Genomic DNA, 17517 nt, shown 5'->3' with positions numbered 1-17517 from the left:
TTGTGGCACGTGGGCTCAATAGCTGTGGCTCGTGCGCTCTAGAGCACAGGCTCAGTAGTTATGGTGCATGGGCTTAGTTGCTCTGCGGCAGGCGGGATCTTCCTGGAGCAGGGATGAAACCTGTGTCCCCTGCATTGGCAGGCGGGTTCTTGGCCACTGTACCACCAGGGAAGTCCCTGAAATCAATTCATTTTTAAAGGAAATTTTCAGCATTGGAAAGCCAGTATCATGCACCATAAGTAGAACAAAACTATAAAAGTAAAAACAATGGAAAAGAAAGCCACATTACTAAATTCTTTCCGGGTAACTTGTTGCCATGGCTCTGAGCTTTAGGCCTTCTCTCTTGGTTAGTAAGGATTTTAGCATCAAACTGAAACATTTTTGGTCAATCATGCTCTTCAAACAGAAGGATGGAAAGAGAATTAAAATAATAATAACAATAATAATGATAGTAACAACTTTGCCACCATGGGACTTGACATTCATTAGTGCACTGGGAATTATCTTATTAACCTCAAAAAGCTGGCTTGGGGGCTTCCCTGGTGACGCAGTGGTTAAGAATCCGCCTGCCAATGCAGGGGACATGGGTTCGAGCCTTGGCGTGGGAAGATCCCACATGCAGCGGAGCAACTAAGCCCGTGCACCACAACTATTAAGCCTGCACTCTAGAGCCTGAGAGCCACAACTACTGAGCCCATGTGCCACAACTACTGAAGCCTGTGCGCCCAGAGCCCATGCTCTGCAACAAGAGAAGCCACTGAGGTGAAAAGCCCTCACACCACAAAAAAGACCCAATGCAGCCAAAAATAAAATAAATTAAAAAAAAAAAAAAAACAGCTGGCCCCGAGTGTGTGTATGCGCGTGCAGGGGGGTGTGTGTGTGTGTGCATGCCTGTGTGTGTGAGTGTGTGTTATACCCAAAAAAAAGCATGGATGATGGTACGATTCATCCTCTGTGTGGCAACCAACGTGGCCACACAGATTCTAGCCCTAGATATGTTTTTAGGCTAGGGGGCCTTTTTCCAGGTAAGCGTATCATTTCCAGAGGTCTTTAGAATACTGAGAAAAGTTTGCCACCGGCCTTGCAGGCTTGGTGGGTCCCTAGGGAACCAGGAAACCAACGAGAGGAGGAATCACAGAACAGAATAGGGAAGTCATGCAGGCATTTTACACGCACAGACTCAGCCACCCCTGCTGGGTAAAAAGGAAAGGAAGTGGGAGACGTCGTTCACGGCGGCAGGGGGTGCACTGTGCAGCCCTGGCACAGAGGCTCCAAGGAGAAAAGAAAGGGCATCGTTACTGCACTGCTACATGCCGCCTGGCAGGATGCATATTTTGTTTCCCAAACTGCTTGGAGCAAACTGGCATTCACTTTCATGAGATGACCAACGTCACCACCCAGACGCTCTGTGTCCTGAGTGCTCAGAATTGACTCTAGAACAGAGCACGTGCTTGCTCCGGACCTGCCGGGGGGAGAGCGGATATCCTGAGTCCCAGGGAGTGGCAGGCGGCACCTCCAAGCCCGTTCACTGGTCTCCGTTCCCAGGGACAGCGGCCACCATCAGCCAAGGACATCCCCCAATGCAAACTGTATTTCTTGTGCTTATAGACACTTACTTTCCACCCTACTTGGCTCCTAAATGCACATCAATGACTTAATCCGGTGTTCAGGTGAAGGAACAGCTCTGTGTTTGTCTGTTGAGCACTTCCAGGAAGTTTCAAAGACGACCTGAACCACATGTAGCCTTTGTCTTACGCACAGACTAACTTGAACTTTCTTTATAGCCTCCTCTATATTCCCGTAAGAATTCATTACTTACATTTGTAGCAATAAATTAATTGTAAAGACTTATAAAGCCTCATAATCTTTAACCTTGGTCTGGTGCTCATTTTTAAAAAGGCAAACAGATTTAATTTACTTAAGAAAGAAATAAAATTTGGGTTAGAAAAGTAACATAGGGCTTCCCAGGTGGCGCAGTGGTTAAGAATCCGCCTGTCAATGCAGGGGACACATGTTCGAGCCCTGGTCCAGGACGACCCCACATGCCGCAGAGCAGCTAAGCCCGTGCACCACAACTTCTGAGCCTGCACTGTTGACCCCAAGTGCCACAACTGCTGAGCCCACGTGCCACAATTACTGAAGCCCGAGCTCCTAGAGCCCATGCTCCACAACAGGAGAAGGCATTGCAATGAGAAGCCCATGCACCACAACGAAGCGTAGCCCCCCACTCACTGCAACTAGAGAAAGCCCGAGTGCAGCAACAAAGACCCAACGCAGCCAATTAATTAAAGTAATTAAAAAAAATAAAAATGGTTCACATCAAAAAATATCTTTTTAAAAAAAGGTAACATTTTACACTAAAAAAAAAAGGTAACATAAACTAATTTTAGAAAATATGTAAAAAGAATAAACAGAAAAACAGAGATGAGATCAATGCTTATGGAAAATCCGACTCACTTCAGGACCGACAATAACCATGTAAACGTTGGGCTCTTCCTGATGCCATTCTTGGGGAGAAAAAAGGAAAAAAAAAAGACTTTTAAAATGGTTTTAAGTCACAGCTGAAAACATAATTTGGTTTAATATTAACTATACTGCAATATAAATTATTTCTTACCATTTTGCTTTCATTCATATTAATCAACTTATAATTATTTTAAATGTAAGTATTTGACATTTTATAGTTTTAAGGAAAATATTTTTTCTAGAACATTGTGATATGTTTATCTAATTTATTAGGTAATTAGGATGGATATGCAATCACAAGTCAATGTGGGTTTTAGAATATACTGAAAAGCCTATAGATTAACTTAAGCAATGCAACAAAACTCCAAACATATCATACAAAATGGCATGTGTAAAGTATTTCCAGATAAAATTATTTGAGCCTTATCATTATTGGCTATGTTTTATGATCTCCTCAGAAGCTGAGGGCACAGGAAAGTAAGAGCAACTGAAATGACTAGACAGCGAGATTACTTTTCTGGTGGTTTCTGAAGTAACAATCTAGAAACAGTTCTGCTGATGGGCAAAATAAATGAGAAAACTCAAAGCTCTAAGGAGAGACGCGTGAAGACAGGGACCCCACTGGAATTCCGCAAAGAGTCACCTGAGAACACGTACCTGAGAACGCATCCACCAGGTAGAGAGGGTCTTTCACTTGCCTGAGTCCACAGATCAGGAGAAACACGTGTAGGTTGTCAGCACTTTGGTTAATCTCTGCAAAAGAAGAGTTCAGGGTATTTTCAAAGAAGGGGACCTGGCTTGATAACCTGGCGACAATGACCCGGCAGACACAGCTCTGAGGCCACACGGCTCTGACCTCTCAGCCAGCTGCTCCCATGCCTAATCTTTATCTTCACTTCGCTGCCTGAACTAGCCGTTCCTCCTGACGGACCAAGCTGAGCTGAACTTGGCCGAATAGACATAAAGGTACTTCCGCTGTGATGCGGAAGGATGGGGTGGTGACAGAGAACTGATTCAATTATTTACTGAAATATGAACCACAGGTCCTAGAAAATATTTTGATGCAATTCCAGTTAGGAAGAATCTTTTCTTTATGAAACTAGAAAGACGGTTTATATATGAATGACCTCGAGTTTATATGTCTATATACAGGGACATACACGTAATGTGTACACGCCCACAGATACATTAAAATAAAAGGTTTGGACTTTCTATATTTTTTAAGCTCTTTATTGGAGTATAATTGCTTTACGCTGTTGTGCCAGTTTCTGCTGTGCAACAAAGTGAATCCGCTGTATTTATACATATATCCCCATATCCCCTCCCTCCCGCGACTCCTCCCCTTCCTCCCTATCCCAGCCCTCTAAGGGGTTTTCTATATTGAAAGCTGTCATGTAAGGCTGGTTGTAGGTGACCACATTCTTCATGGTTCCTCTCAGCAAGAGGTGGAACCCATTTCCCTACCTTCAGATGCTGGGCTGACCTGGTGACTGGCGTTAATAACAACACAGTAAGTAGAAGTGACTTCCAAGTCCTGGCCATGGGAAGCCTGGTGTCCAGCACCCCCACCTGCTGGGACTCTGCTGCCTTAGAGTAAGGCCCGGCCACCTCCTTAAGAATGAGACTTGGAGGACTTCCCTGGTGGCACAGTGGTTAAGAATCTGCCTGCCAATGCAGGGGACACGGGTTTGAGCCCCGGTCCGCGAAGATCCCACATGCCTCGGAGCAACCGAGCCCGTGAGCCACAACTAATGAGCCCATGTGCCACAACTACTGAAGCCCGTGCACCTAGAGCCCATGCTCCACAGCAAGAGAAGCCACCGTGATGAGAAGCCACCTCAATGAAGAGTAGCCCCCACTCGCTGCAACTAGAGAAAGCCGGTGCGCAGCAACAAAGATCCAACGCAGCCAATAATTAATTAATTAATTAATTAATTAAAAAAAAAAAGAATGAGACTTGGTGGAGAGAGACCCAGCCACCCTGGCTGGAAAATGCTGTGCAGGACCCGTCAGGCCTCAGCCCAACTTGCAAGTGAGCCCTGCACACACAGGGCAGGCAGGGATGACCCAAGTCCAAACCGCTGACCCACAAAATCATGAGCAAATACGTGGTGGTTGTTTTACGTCGTCATGGGCTGAGGTGGTTTGTTCTGAAGTCACAGATAATGGGGTCAATAGACAGTATTAATATCATTAACTCGAGCTGACCTAAAACTTCATCACTTTCAAACACATTTAATCGGACATAAAATCATGCAAGGAGAAGGTTTTCAATCATTCATTTTATGTCATTCATCCAATTCTTATTCTGTTTTTTTTGTTTTTGTTTTGTTTTGTTGGCCATGCTGCAAGCCTTGCAGGATCTTAGTCCCCTGACCAGGGATCGAACCCACGCTCCCTGCAGTGGAAGCGTGGAGTCCTAACCACCAGACCGCCAGGGAAGTCCCTCATTCACCCAGTCCTCAACACAAACAATCTCACTTCTTCTGTGCTTTTGTAAATCTTAAGTAGTAATATAATTACAATGACCGTAGTAAGATACACTGACAGCACTCTGACACAATCACAGAAGCTAATAATAATAATAATAATAATAATAATATAATTCCTAACCAGTTCTAGAGAAAATCTTTACTGAAATGTTAAGACTCAGATATTCCCTTAGAAAAACCTTAAAGCCACTCAGAAAAGCAGATTTGGAAGACCAGTGGGAGAAACATGGCCCTCGACGTACCCCCACCCCAGGATCCCTAGGAAAGCCAACCTCAAGAGAGAATAACCCCTAATTCACAGTGCTGATCTTCGGGACGCTCTGACTATGACTTACAGTAAGATGCACACATTACACTGCAACCCTGTACACATGAGATACGTGTTTATACACACAGACTTACGGACACACACACAGTACACTTTCAAAGAATAATTTAGACATTGCATACGAGGCACTCTGATATTTTCTATTCTATTTCATTTCAATTTTTAAAAATGCTGGTGGGCTATTTACATCAGCCAGGACATGGAAGCAACCTAAATGTCCATCAGCAGAGGAATGGATAAAAAAGATGTGGTACATACATACAATGGAATATTACTCAGCTGTAAAAAGGAACAAAACTGGGACATTTGTAGAGACATGGATGGATCTAGAGACTGTCATGCAGTGTGAAGTGAGTCAGAAAGAGAAAAACAAATATCGTATATTAACATGTATATGTGGAATATAGAAAAATGGTACAGATCAACCAGTTTGCAAGGCAGAAATAGAGACACAGATGTAGAGAACAAACAATGGACACCAAGTGGGGAAAGCTGGGGGGGGGGGGGGGTTGGGGGGGGATGAATGGGGAGATTGGGATTGCCATATATACATTACTAATAAGAAAAAAATATCAAATTGTACACTTTAAATATATGCAGTTTATTGTATGTCAATTGTATCTCAATAAAAGTTGTTAAGAAAAAAATGTGCTAGTGGGCACCTCACTGGTGGTCCAGTGGTAAAGAATCCGTCCTGCAATGCAGGCGATGCAGGTTCCATCCCTGGTCGGGGAACTAAGATCGCAGGGCAATTAAGCCTATGTGCCACCACTACTAAGCACACACCTTAACTAGAGAGCCCACGTGCCACAACTAGAGAGAACCCTGAGCACTGCAATGAAAGATCCCTCATGCCTCAACAAAGACTCGTTGCAGCCAAAAATAAAAATAAATTAATCAATTAATTTTTAAAAAGTGCTGGTGCCCAACTCACTAAACTCATTTTGAGATCTCCCTGACCTACCAGACCCTAGAGGGTGACAGAGTTAATCCCATGTTCCCTTGCCCCTCTCCCACTCTGCTTCCTAGGCTGGAGATGAAATGTCATGGGGATTTAGAAACCTATATCAGAACAGGATCAAACAAAGATGCTTTGTCTTGTTCTAGGATTTTAAAAAAAAAAATTGTTTTAATTAAATGCAGAGACAGCATTTGGGTATGCGTACTTCTATGTACTTTTCACATACACCAATATCGTTTTCAGGAAGCAAAGCTCAAAAATCCTGATCAAACATCCGAGGTCTCAGCCCCACTTCATGTACACATCGCTTCTGAGTAATCCCATTTCAGCTTCTCCCAGGGCCCTGGCCAGCTTTAGGGAAATGTGCTGTGTTCATTCTCAGATTTTAAAAAAGAACTAAAACAGGCTGGCCTCTAGAGGTTTGGAGGTAAGGCAGGTACCTACCTAATTGTTTTAGTGGATTTCCTTTCCTCATTCTAACCCTAAACTTATTTTTCTTGTCTTTACTTTTCCCCTAACATCCTGGATTCACAGGATGGAATTCAAGGTTGGAACTCACCCCTCACAAATGTACCTGTTTACGTGTCTTTCCCATATTACCATTTCCTGGAGAATGGTATTTTTATCTTCAAAACAAAACGTGTTGATTTCATGGTCTGGCACCCTAGCGGTCCCAACAGACTAAGCACCACGTTCCCAAATCCTCTAAGTGACTCATCGGCTGGTTCTAGAATAGAAACCCAATCCACGTTTAAGCCGCTTTCTTAGCTGTTTTCTATTCCAGCAGCTCTCTCTCTCTCTCTTTCTTTTTTTTCCACATGTTATCATAAAGAGAAAAGAATTCAAGAACTTCTGCTGAGTGATTAGACTTAGTGAATTTTAGCTAAAAAAATCTGATATGCGGGTCTGTGAATGCATACAGGGATCTAATAACATGAATTTTCCATGTGAAAAACAACTGAGTTTTCCTACGAATAGCCTGAGGAAGGAAAATATGACCACCTGAGTTGTGCATATGAGTTTCCATATAGAAAAACAAACAGTGTTTTAAAGAAGAGAGGGAGAAAATTAAATAAACAATGAAAATAGAAATAAAATGAAAAGAAAACCAAGAAGTTGTGGGCAGGTCAAGTTTAAGTTTTCACGGTTTCAGGATTTGATGGCCTGAGAGGCACCAGTACTCTAGATCCATTAGTTACTGGCATTTAAAAGCAAAAATCATGGATCACTGAATCATAACAACATTTAAGATGTACCTGAAAACGCGAAGACCAGGTAACTACCTTGACATCTAAACACAGATCTTCAGATCAGAAGAGCTATTGTGAATATCATGTGAAAAATTATAACAATGCCACTTAGTGCCTTTTGGCCTATTTTATTCTTTATTTGTCCCTAGTTGACCTGCTTGAACATGGAATCTGGTTGGCATAAAACTGATTTCATCTTTTAAACTAAGGAGACTTAGTTAGCTCGGGCTTAGAGATATAACTGGGTATCCTCAGCAAACCCTAGACACACCTTAAAGGATGAAATTGACTTCCTTTAAGGCATCCTGAAATTGACATCAGATATTTAAGAAGGTGACTGTGAACCCTGGGGACAAATCAGCTACCTGCCTATTTATACCGAGTGTTCAGTGAGGCCCTTCCCAACCCACCCCCCTCAATTTTAAGGTTAACAAATCATGGGAATCCAGAGGGTGAGTATTTGATCACTAACGGTCTGCATCGAATTCACTGTAACTTCTGTTTTCACTGGCTCAGCTCAGAGTGGAAGTGACAAAACACAATCAGAGGTTTCAAATGCTCCAGAGGCCAGGGTGAGATAGAGGATGGGTGAGAAAGACGGTCCACCTCTGGAGCCTGAAATTCGACAAAGATGAACGACTCTACAAATGAGAACAGACACCTGATCATAAAACACAGAGATGCTGCTGAATTCTCCATCTTACTCTTAAGCCGTTATCCAACAGTCAGCTCCTGCAATCCCCACCGGAGCTTCCCTAAGCCCATATATTCTGAATACATTTACAGCTTCTAATTGCACACATTAAGATTAAACTGAAGCCAAGTAGATCTCCAGAGGGAGTGTTGTCGGAGGAGTATTTTAAATCTGCTGGCTGTTCCATTAATCACTCAACAGTGAGACCAACAGAATAAGCAACCATCAGGCTACAGAACGTGATGACAAATCACTCTCCTTTTGGAAATTATGAATCTTAGTTACACCGCAGCGGTAACCTGCGATATACAGAAGATGTAATAACCTTACAACAGGCAATTTAAAACAGGCCCCCTGGTCCTGAATAACGGCTTACACTTCCTGACATGATAAAGCAATCGGACCGTTTGGGTTCATTTGTAACGCTGACAACAGCTCTGTCACTCTCGCTGAGATTGATGTAAAACACTTGGAAAATTATTTCTAATCAAATGCCTGGAAATTTCTTCTTTCCAGGGGAACCGAACGCTGACGCGGAGGATGCGGTGGAGGTTTTGTTTGAAGTTTCTGGAGCAAAAACAGGCCTGGGGTGTCTTGCTGTCTGCTGAGGGCAGGGCACCGATTTTGCATTTTCACTCTCTTCTCTGAAGTTTACAGCAGGACCTGCAACTTCAAGTCCCCCTAATGGTACCCCTGCCTTGTCGTCTTTAGGGAGAAGCATTTCAGGTTAAAAGAGATGACTTCTTAGGCTTCGAATTGCATTTGCTGAGTTAATTTTAGCTGTTCTAGCCCTTTTACCAGAATTTCTGGGCCGATCAGCCTGTAAGGTAGTTATAATCCCAAATAGCATATACTTACAGGCTTCATTCGTGGACAGCTAAACTTTCTACACTTAAAGATACTGTACAATACAATAAAATTTTGCTTAAACACCGTGATTATGCTTGGATCATACCATGCACAGAAAACACAATGGCACTGCATGTAGGGAAACTGGTACCCTCATAGCTTCACTGATGGACATGCACCCTGATGTCAGCTTTCCAAGGTGACACACTTACACATCATGTAAGATGTATGAAAGCTCTGGTTAAATGCATAATTTAATCCAGCAATTCTATTTTTAGGAATTGCTCCTACGAAAACAATTGGGCGAACATATGAAGATTAACATCCTAGCACTTTCGTCACCGCGTATCAAAAAGTTTTTAAAAATCTGAATTCCCAACAAAAAGGATTGCTTGGATACTTTTATAGGATTTTAAATACAGTAAAGGAATTAAAAATATGATGTAATTAGAACCAATAAATTTATAATATTTCAAGATACAATGCCAACATATTATAAAAATCAAAGGTATCGCTATATACTAGCAGGAACTAAAATTCAAAACTGAACTTAAAAAGAAAAACTTTATAGCACATCAAAAATAATAAAATCCTTAAGAATATTTTTGCAAGATGTGAAAGATCTGTACAAATCATTATGAAGATAAATAAGACCCAAGCAGATGGAAAGATACATCACGTTCAGAGATTTTAAGACAAATTATTGTTGATAGCAATTCTCTCTAAAATGATCTATGGATTCAATGCAACAAGATTTTATAGATATTGATAAGATGATTCTAAATTTTTTATGTGGATATGCAAAACACCCAGAAGAGCTGAAATAATTCTGAAACAAAGTGGTAGGCTAGCACCACCTGATTCCTAGACGTACCATAAATCTACAGCCACAAGACAGCATGATACTGGCATAAAGGTAGATTTATACAGGCACATACAAAGAAACACACACAGCAAACTGATTCTCAGCAAAGGAATCAGAGCGATTCATTGAGAAACATTTTTAATGATACTGGAATTTATATGAAAAAATGAATTTCAATTCCTACCTCCTATCACATGCAAAAATTAACTTCAGATGGATTACAACCCTAATAAAAAAGCTGAAACTTCTGGAGGAAAAAATAAGGAAAATATCTTTTTGACCTTAGTGTAGGCAAAGATTTCTTAGGACTCAAAAGGACTAACCACGAAAGAAAAAAATTGACAAGCTAGACTTCGACAAAATTTAAAACCTCTGCTCTTCAAAAGACATAGTTAAGAACATGAAAAGGTAAACCACAGAATGGAAGAAAATATTCACAATATATGTATCTGACAAAAAGCTTGTACCCAGAATAAAAAAACAAAAATAAATGAAAAAAAAAAAAAAGCTTCATGCAGACCGAGAATCAAAAGACAGCACGCTAAAAATTGGGGCAAAGAGCTTGGCTAGACACTTCATCAAGGAAGATAACGTGAATGGCCAACCCCACAATCAGATACAATTTCATGCTCCCCTAGGATAACTACAATTAAATAGACTGTCCACACCAACTGTTGGCAAGGATGTGTCATAACTAGGTCTCTCATCAACTTCTACGGACACGTAAAATGGCACAACACTTCCGGAAACTGTCTGGCGGTTCTTTTATAAAGTTAAGCATGTTTCTACCCTACACTCAAGCTCTTCAACTTACAGGCATTCATCCAAGAGAAATCCAAACAAAGGTCAGCAGAATCCTTGCACAAGAAAGTGGAGAGCAGTTCTATTTATAATAGCTAAAAATGGAAACCAATCCAAAAATTCATCAGTAGGAGAAGAGAGGCACAATGTGTGACACCTCCATACAACGGAATAGGACTTCGCGATAAAAAAGGAGGTGCTACAGAGGCACACATTATGGACGAATCTCAAAAACATTATGTTAACCCAAAAAAAAAAAAGATGCCAGACACTAAAACATACTTACATATGATTCCACTCAGATGAAGGTCAGGAACAGGTAAAACGAACCGATGATGATAGAAACTGGAGTCAGGGGCCCTTACAGGTGGATGGGAATTACATACAGAAAAGCACAAGAGGGAGCTTTCTCGAGTGGTGGAAAGGTGATCTGTGTGGATTCGGGTATTTATACGTTTGTCAGGACTCATCTAATTTTACCCTAAAGGTCTGTATTTCACGCTACATAAATTTTACTTTAGTTGAGAAATTTTTCAAAAAGAATAAGTTAGCTCGTATTGTTAGCAGCACAGTGAATAAATAAAGCAGCTTAGAGCAGTAAGTACAGTTTGACTCTACTTCTGTCTTTTAAAAATCATTATATATATGATCATTTATGCATATGTATTATTTAAATATAAAGTATAAAATCACACCTACATTACATATAATCTATATATAATCTATATGTAATACAAACAATATAGATATCACATATATTATGCATTTATAATAAACATACAAATATCACACATTTATATATTTAATATATGATTTTAAAAGACAAAAATACTTTGGTGCACCTCAAAAACTGGTACAAGAGTGTAAAGCAATTATATTCTATTAAAAAAATAAAAATAAAAAAATAAAAGAATAAAAAAATTTTTTAAAATGAAAAAAATAAAAAAAGACAAAAATATATAATAGATTAATACAGCTATAATGTTAATATTATATATAAATATATGAAAAGCATTAATATGTATATGTAAAATTGTTGAGAAAGATATATCAAAACACTAATAGCAGTTCCTTTTCGGTGTTGAGATTTCAAGTGGTTTAAAACTGTGTTTCTTAATCTGATCTCCATTTTACAATGGTCACTTTTTTTTTTTTTTTTGCCCTGCCACATGGCTCGTGGGATCTCAATTTCCCCACCAGGGATCAAACCCAGGCCACAGCAGTGAAAGCGCCAAGTCCTAACCATTGGATCCCCAAGAATTCCCACAGCGGTCACTTATTATGTGTGTAGCTAATAAAGTAACATCGAATGAACACAGGAGGCTGGCATCCTTAATAAGAATGAATGTCACATGACAGTAAACATTTGGGAGGTTTATCTGAAGTAGCAGCATCAGATGGGCTCGCGCTACCCTTCCTCCGGCATCCCAGCCTCATTCCCATCCTCACGGGGATCAGACCACCGATGACGCCTCGGAAAACGGGGAGAAACAAAGTTTGTTCTAATCGTGCCTTGCTCCCTCCCTTGTTCTACCCAAACAGTTCACTTTGAGCCTGACAGCCTCTTCTTCAAAACCACGTGAACCTAGCAAGGAACTGACACAAGCTGACCAGATGCACTTGAGTCAAAATCCTATCGGAAGATTTCATCTCTTACCTGAACGCTGAAGAAAGGTGTTCCAGTTAAAGGTGGTGTTCGGCACTGTTGCAATTCCTGGACCAAAGGAAAGAGAACAAGAGAAAGTTCATGTTGTTGAGACATAACCTGTTATTTTGCGTTGACATTTAAATAACCGTCATGCTCATTTCTTATAAAGAACGGAAGTACTGAGGGCTTCACTGAATTCCCGTTAATCCCTCCAAGCCGGTGCGGTTTAAAATGAGCCCACAGGGGAATTCCCTGGTGGTCCAGTGGTTAGGACTCCGTGCTTCGACTGCAAGGGGGTACGAGTTCAATCTCAGGTCGGGGAACTAAGATGCCGCATGCTGCAAGGTGCGGCCAAAAAAATAAAATAAAATAAAATAAGATAAGCCCATAGTTCTTAAGGAGAAAAGATCCATCACCTTCAACCCCACCATCCATTCCTGGGCCACGCTGTCTCTAGATCACATAAAGCTTGAGTTCTTAAAAAATGTGCATCGGTAACAGGCATCCAAACCACTACCAACTACACTCTAAAAGAAATTACATGGAAATTATGTCTGTATTTAAAACTCCTCATCTCAGCCTTCTAAATCACACATAATTTCCTGCTATCTGTGTCACTTTTTCAGACAGATTTCACTTTAAAATTCTCTGCAAAAATGAACATTTTAAGATTTCAAAACATCAGAAGAGATTTGACATTTTATGGTATGTACATTAAGTCATCGAACCACCTCTCCAAGGCACTTCTAAGCTGGCCATTCGAGCTGACATACAAACGGCTGCCCTGGCACAGACTCTGACTGGGAGTGTTCCACCCCATCCTGGAAAGCCCTAAGCCCTGTTAAGCAGGTTGATTCCTCCAGTTTATCCAGCTGTAAACCGAGTTCACCGAGGTTATTCGGGATCCAAAATGCCTCAGTGTGCAGGTGTTAGAGGCTGCGTCCAAACCCACGTGGTTTTCCTGCTACCCCAGCATCCTCCGTGGCTATAAACCAGGGGCTGTGGAGGAGGAATGGGAGGTCCAATCCCAGGCCTGCCCTGACACTCACACGCCGCTTTTATGCATACTGAGTCAGTGCACCTTTTTTAAAATGTGGGCTCCAAGAAGGTTTATTTGATGAGTGACTCTGCTGCTAAAAGTATATCTGAAGCCACTAGAGCATTTATACGGTGACAATGCGATCTGTACAAGGGGGACTTGAACTTGAGACCCTGGGCTCAGCACGGGTTCAAGCCTAAGCTTGGAATCAGCTATACATTCTTTGGAGCTACTGTTTCCCTGATTTCTACTGTGTGGGGTAGTGGTTTGCTACGTGTGTTTAGGAGATCCCGAGGGTCTCAGGAAAGGATGTCAGAGACCACCACCGGGGCAGGACTAGGGGAGGGCAGGAAGGGCTAGAGATGGAGGTAGAGGGTTGCAGGGGCCCCCAGCTTAATCCAAGCGGAGAAGCTTGTCTTTTTCCTTTTGTAAACATACCACTGATAGAGTACCTGCACTTCTGCTAAGTGACCTGCAATCTGCATTTTATTTTTTGTTTGTTTTGTTTTTTTTAAATTTAAAAAAATTTTTTGGCTGCGTTGGGCCTTTGTTGCTGCCTGTGGGCTTTCTCTAGTTGTGGAGGGCAGGGGCTACTCTTCATTGTGGTACACGGGCTTCTCAGTGCAGTGGCTTCTCTTGTTGCAGAGCACAGGCTCTAGGTGCACGGCTTTCAGTAGTTGCGGCATGTGGGCTCAGTAGTTGTAGCTCGCGGGCTCTAGAGCACAGGCTCAGTAGTTGTGGCACACAGGCTTAGTTGCTCTGAGACATGTGGGATGTTCCCTGACCAGAGACCGAACCCGTGTCTCCTGCATTGGCAGGCGGATTCTTAACCACTGGGCTACCAGGGAAGTCCTATTTTATTTTATTTTTTTAACTTTTTATTTTATATTAGAGTGTACTTGATTAACAATGTCATGTTAGTTTCAGGTACAGCAAAGTGATTCAGTTATACATATACATGGATCTCTTCTTTTCCAAATTCTTTTCCCATTTAGGTTGTTACAGAATATTGAGCAGAGTTCCCTGTGCTAGACAGTAGGTCCTTGTTGGTTATCCATTTTAAATATAGCAGCGTGTACATATCCATCCCAGACTCTCTCACTATCCCTTCCCCCGCCCTTCCCCCCTGGTAACCATAAGTTTGTTCTCTAAGTGTGTGAGTCTATTTCTGTTTTGTAAATAAGTTCATTTCTACCATTTCTTTTTAAATTCTGCATATATAGCGATATCATGCGATATTTCTCTTTCTCTGTCTGACTTACTTCACTCAGTATGACAACCTCTAAGCCCATCCATGTTGCTGCAAATGGCATTATAACGTTCTTTTTTATGGCCAAGTAATATTCCATTGTATATATGTATCACATCTTTATCCATTCCTCTGCATTTTAAATTATTCTTTTATAATGTTCTCCTATTTTTATCTTAATATTAAAAATAATAAAAGTGTACCCATTCTACTATTTTCAAGTAAATCCCAGACATTATTTCATTTCAGTAGGTGTCCTTAAAAGGTAAAAGACTCATTTGTTTTTCAAATATATATATTTAAAATTTCTTACCTTGACTCTGGACGTAGATCTTATCCTTAGCATGAGGCTTTTGAAAAGGGGGGAGAAAGAAAAAAAAGTAAGTTTGCTAATCCATTCCTATTGCTTTTTAGCAATAAAATGAAAGCCATAAACATGTCCTCTTGGAAAATATCGCAAAGAATCATCTACACAGCCGCTCACAGACAAGTTACTTTATCAGAGCGAGGAGTTACCTCTGCTTTTAATGGGGATTAGCCCATTAAAAATACAGCATCTCTAAGGTAAGAAGCACAGAGACGTCCCTTAAATCAGGCGTAATGAAATATTACACATTTATCATTATTATGTTAGTAGAAAAGTTACGAAGCTCAGACAGAGAACATGCCAAGGAGAGGGCCCACTGAGTGCATAACGGGAGCTGAAGCTGAAGGTAGAGATTTTGGGGAACATGGTTTCGGGTATAAATCCTTGAATAGAGAGTACACTCCCCACATCTAGAGAAGAAAGGAGGAGGCGGAAGGGATGAGGAGGGAGTGAGGAGGAGGGGGAAGAGCGGGAGGAGGAGGAGATGAAGATAGAGATGGAGGAGATAGAGATGGAGGAGGAGATACAGATGGAGGAGGAGGAGATGGAGATGGAGGAGGAGGAAGAGGTGGGGTTGGAGGAGGAGATGGGGATGGAGGAGGAGGAGATGGGGTTGGAGGAGATGGGGATGGAGATGGAGGAGGAGATGGGGATGGAGGAGGAGGAGATGGGGATGGAGGAGGAGGAGATGGAGATGGAGGAGGAGGAGATGGAGATGGAGGAGGAGATGGGGTTGGAGGAGATGGGGATGGAGATGGAGGAGGAGGAGATGGAGGAGGAGGAGAAGGAGGAGGAGATAGAGGAGGAGATGGGGATGGAGGAGGAGGAGATGGGGATGGAGGAGGAGATGGGGTTGGAGTAGGAGATGGGGATGGAGGCGGGGATGGAGATGGAGGAGGAGATGGGGATGGAGGGGGAGGAGGGGTACCCAGTATGTTGGGAAACAGAACAGGCACCAGGGGGCAGACTCCTCCAAGATGTGAGTGGACTGGTCTCAAGGACTCTGTAAGGACCTCCTCAAAAGCCTCTTTGACATTGAAGGACATGGTGACACTTGCATGACTGATCTAGATCTGTGTCCCCAGATATAAACTTACTATTCCTGGTGGTGTTTTCTGGTGGAACTTCATAAAACTACTAGAGAGAAAAAGAATCCATTTCTCCAGCTCATTTTGAAACAGTGACATAAATATTTTTAAAATCAGGTTTACACTCAAAGATGGATGTCACAGGAGCAGAGTGAGAAATTCACTTTTCAAGGGCGGCAGGGTCAATTAGGTGACAAAGGCTGTTTTCTCATAAGTGATCAAAGATGGTCATTTTGGTGAAAAAGTCTAAAAAGGTGCATCTTTCTGCCTTGTAACCTAAATATCAGCTCCAAGCAAGGGACGACTAAACTAGGAAAAGAGTGGCCGTCACAGAAGTTGCAAGTTTGTGCTCTCTCTACCTGAATGTATGTGAAGGGCTCTAGATGGCCCTCAAGGTGCCCTGGAGCCTGTGTACTGTATGTGATCTGCTGACCCACCTTGATATTCATCCTCAAATCAGTTTTATGTTTTGGGAAACAAACTAAAGGCGAGGCAGTCCCGACAAGGGAAAGATGATCAATGGGGAGAAGAGGGAGTTACCCCACCCTCTGCCTGGTGGATGGAGAGGTTCTGGGTGAGGTGGCATCTGGCCATCCTAGGACGGCTGAAAGGAAGTTGATACAGAGGGACTTCCCTGGTGGTCCAGTGGTTAAGACTCCGTGCTTCCAATGCAGCAGGTGCAGGTTCGATCCCTGGTTGGGGAACTAAGATCCCACAGGCACAGGGGCCGTGCATAGCACGGACGAAAAAAAAAAAGAGGAAGTTGGTACAGGGACATGAGTGCTGGTTTGGTTTTGCTTTTGACCTTAACATTACATTTTATATTTAACCATCGGAGGTACCTGAGACCTCTAAAAGTCTTGAGTATTCTCCTCAGTGCACCATATAGCAGGGATACAGCCCCTTTTAAAATGCCCTTAGAATAGCAAGCCTCAAAAAAAAAAAAAGGGTTTCAAAAATCTCTTCTCTACTAGTTAAAAAAAAAGTTAAATTTAATGGGGAAAAAAATGGCTAACAGGAGCCACCTGAAATCAGAATTTAGCTCAGAGTCCTAAAATATTTCTTTTTATTTAATTATAATTTCACTAGAAAACGGAAGAAAATTGTATCGGAATGCAGTGCAGGCGAAGAGCGCCTCTCCTTTAAGCCCTAAGTCTACAACATTGGCTCAAAAAATGTTTATAAGAAGGATATTGAAGCACTGTTCAAAAATATACCTGGATGGCATTTTAACTTTAAAGGTAATACAAGTGTTTGACAAAAACAGACTCAATGTAATTCTAAATATATGAATTCAATTCATGACGGTCAGGCAAAATTGAGTTTATAGCCTTGCTACTATTTTTGCTAGCACTGTGCCATGCAATTAGAAATATATAAACCCCAAATGCTCCTCTCAAGAAAGTTCCTTTGGGCACAA

General features: G+C 41.7%; 1 protein-coding gene across 8 annotated transcripts in view; it reads right to left on the bottom strand.

Moving 5' to 3' along the window:
* GLT1D1 (glycosyltransferase 1 domain containing 1) overlaps positions 1-17517 on the bottom strand; it is a 103790-nt gene that overhangs the window by 44564 nt on the left and 41709 nt on the right. For all 8 annotated transcript variants that reach the window (XR_009055185.1, XR_009055186.1, XM_057746618.1 and 5 more), the window contains 4 exons: positions 14956-14992; positions 12364-12420; positions 3124-3219; positions 2458-2507 (listed from right to left, as the gene is read on the bottom strand). Coding sequence is in view for 6 of the 8 variants with exons in the window: in XM_057746618.1 (XP_057602601.1) it covers positions 2458-2507; positions 3124-3219; positions 12364-12420; positions 14956-14992 (240 nt within the window). In the remaining 2 variants the exon portion in view is untranslated. The remainder of the gene's footprint in view (positions 1-2457; positions 2508-3123; positions 3220-12363; positions 12421-14955; positions 14993-17517) is intronic.

Source organism: Hippopotamus amphibius, chromosome 8 (genome assembly GCF_030028045.1).
Source record: "Hippopotamus amphibius kiboko isolate mHipAmp2 chromosome 8, mHipAmp2.hap2, whole genome shotgun sequence".
Taxonomy (NCBI): Eukaryota; Metazoa; Chordata; class Mammalia; order Artiodactyla; family Hippopotamidae; genus Hippopotamus; species Hippopotamus amphibius.
The sequence above is the reverse complement of the archived record's forward strand: the minus strand, read 5'-3'. Positions and strand labels throughout refer to the sequence as shown.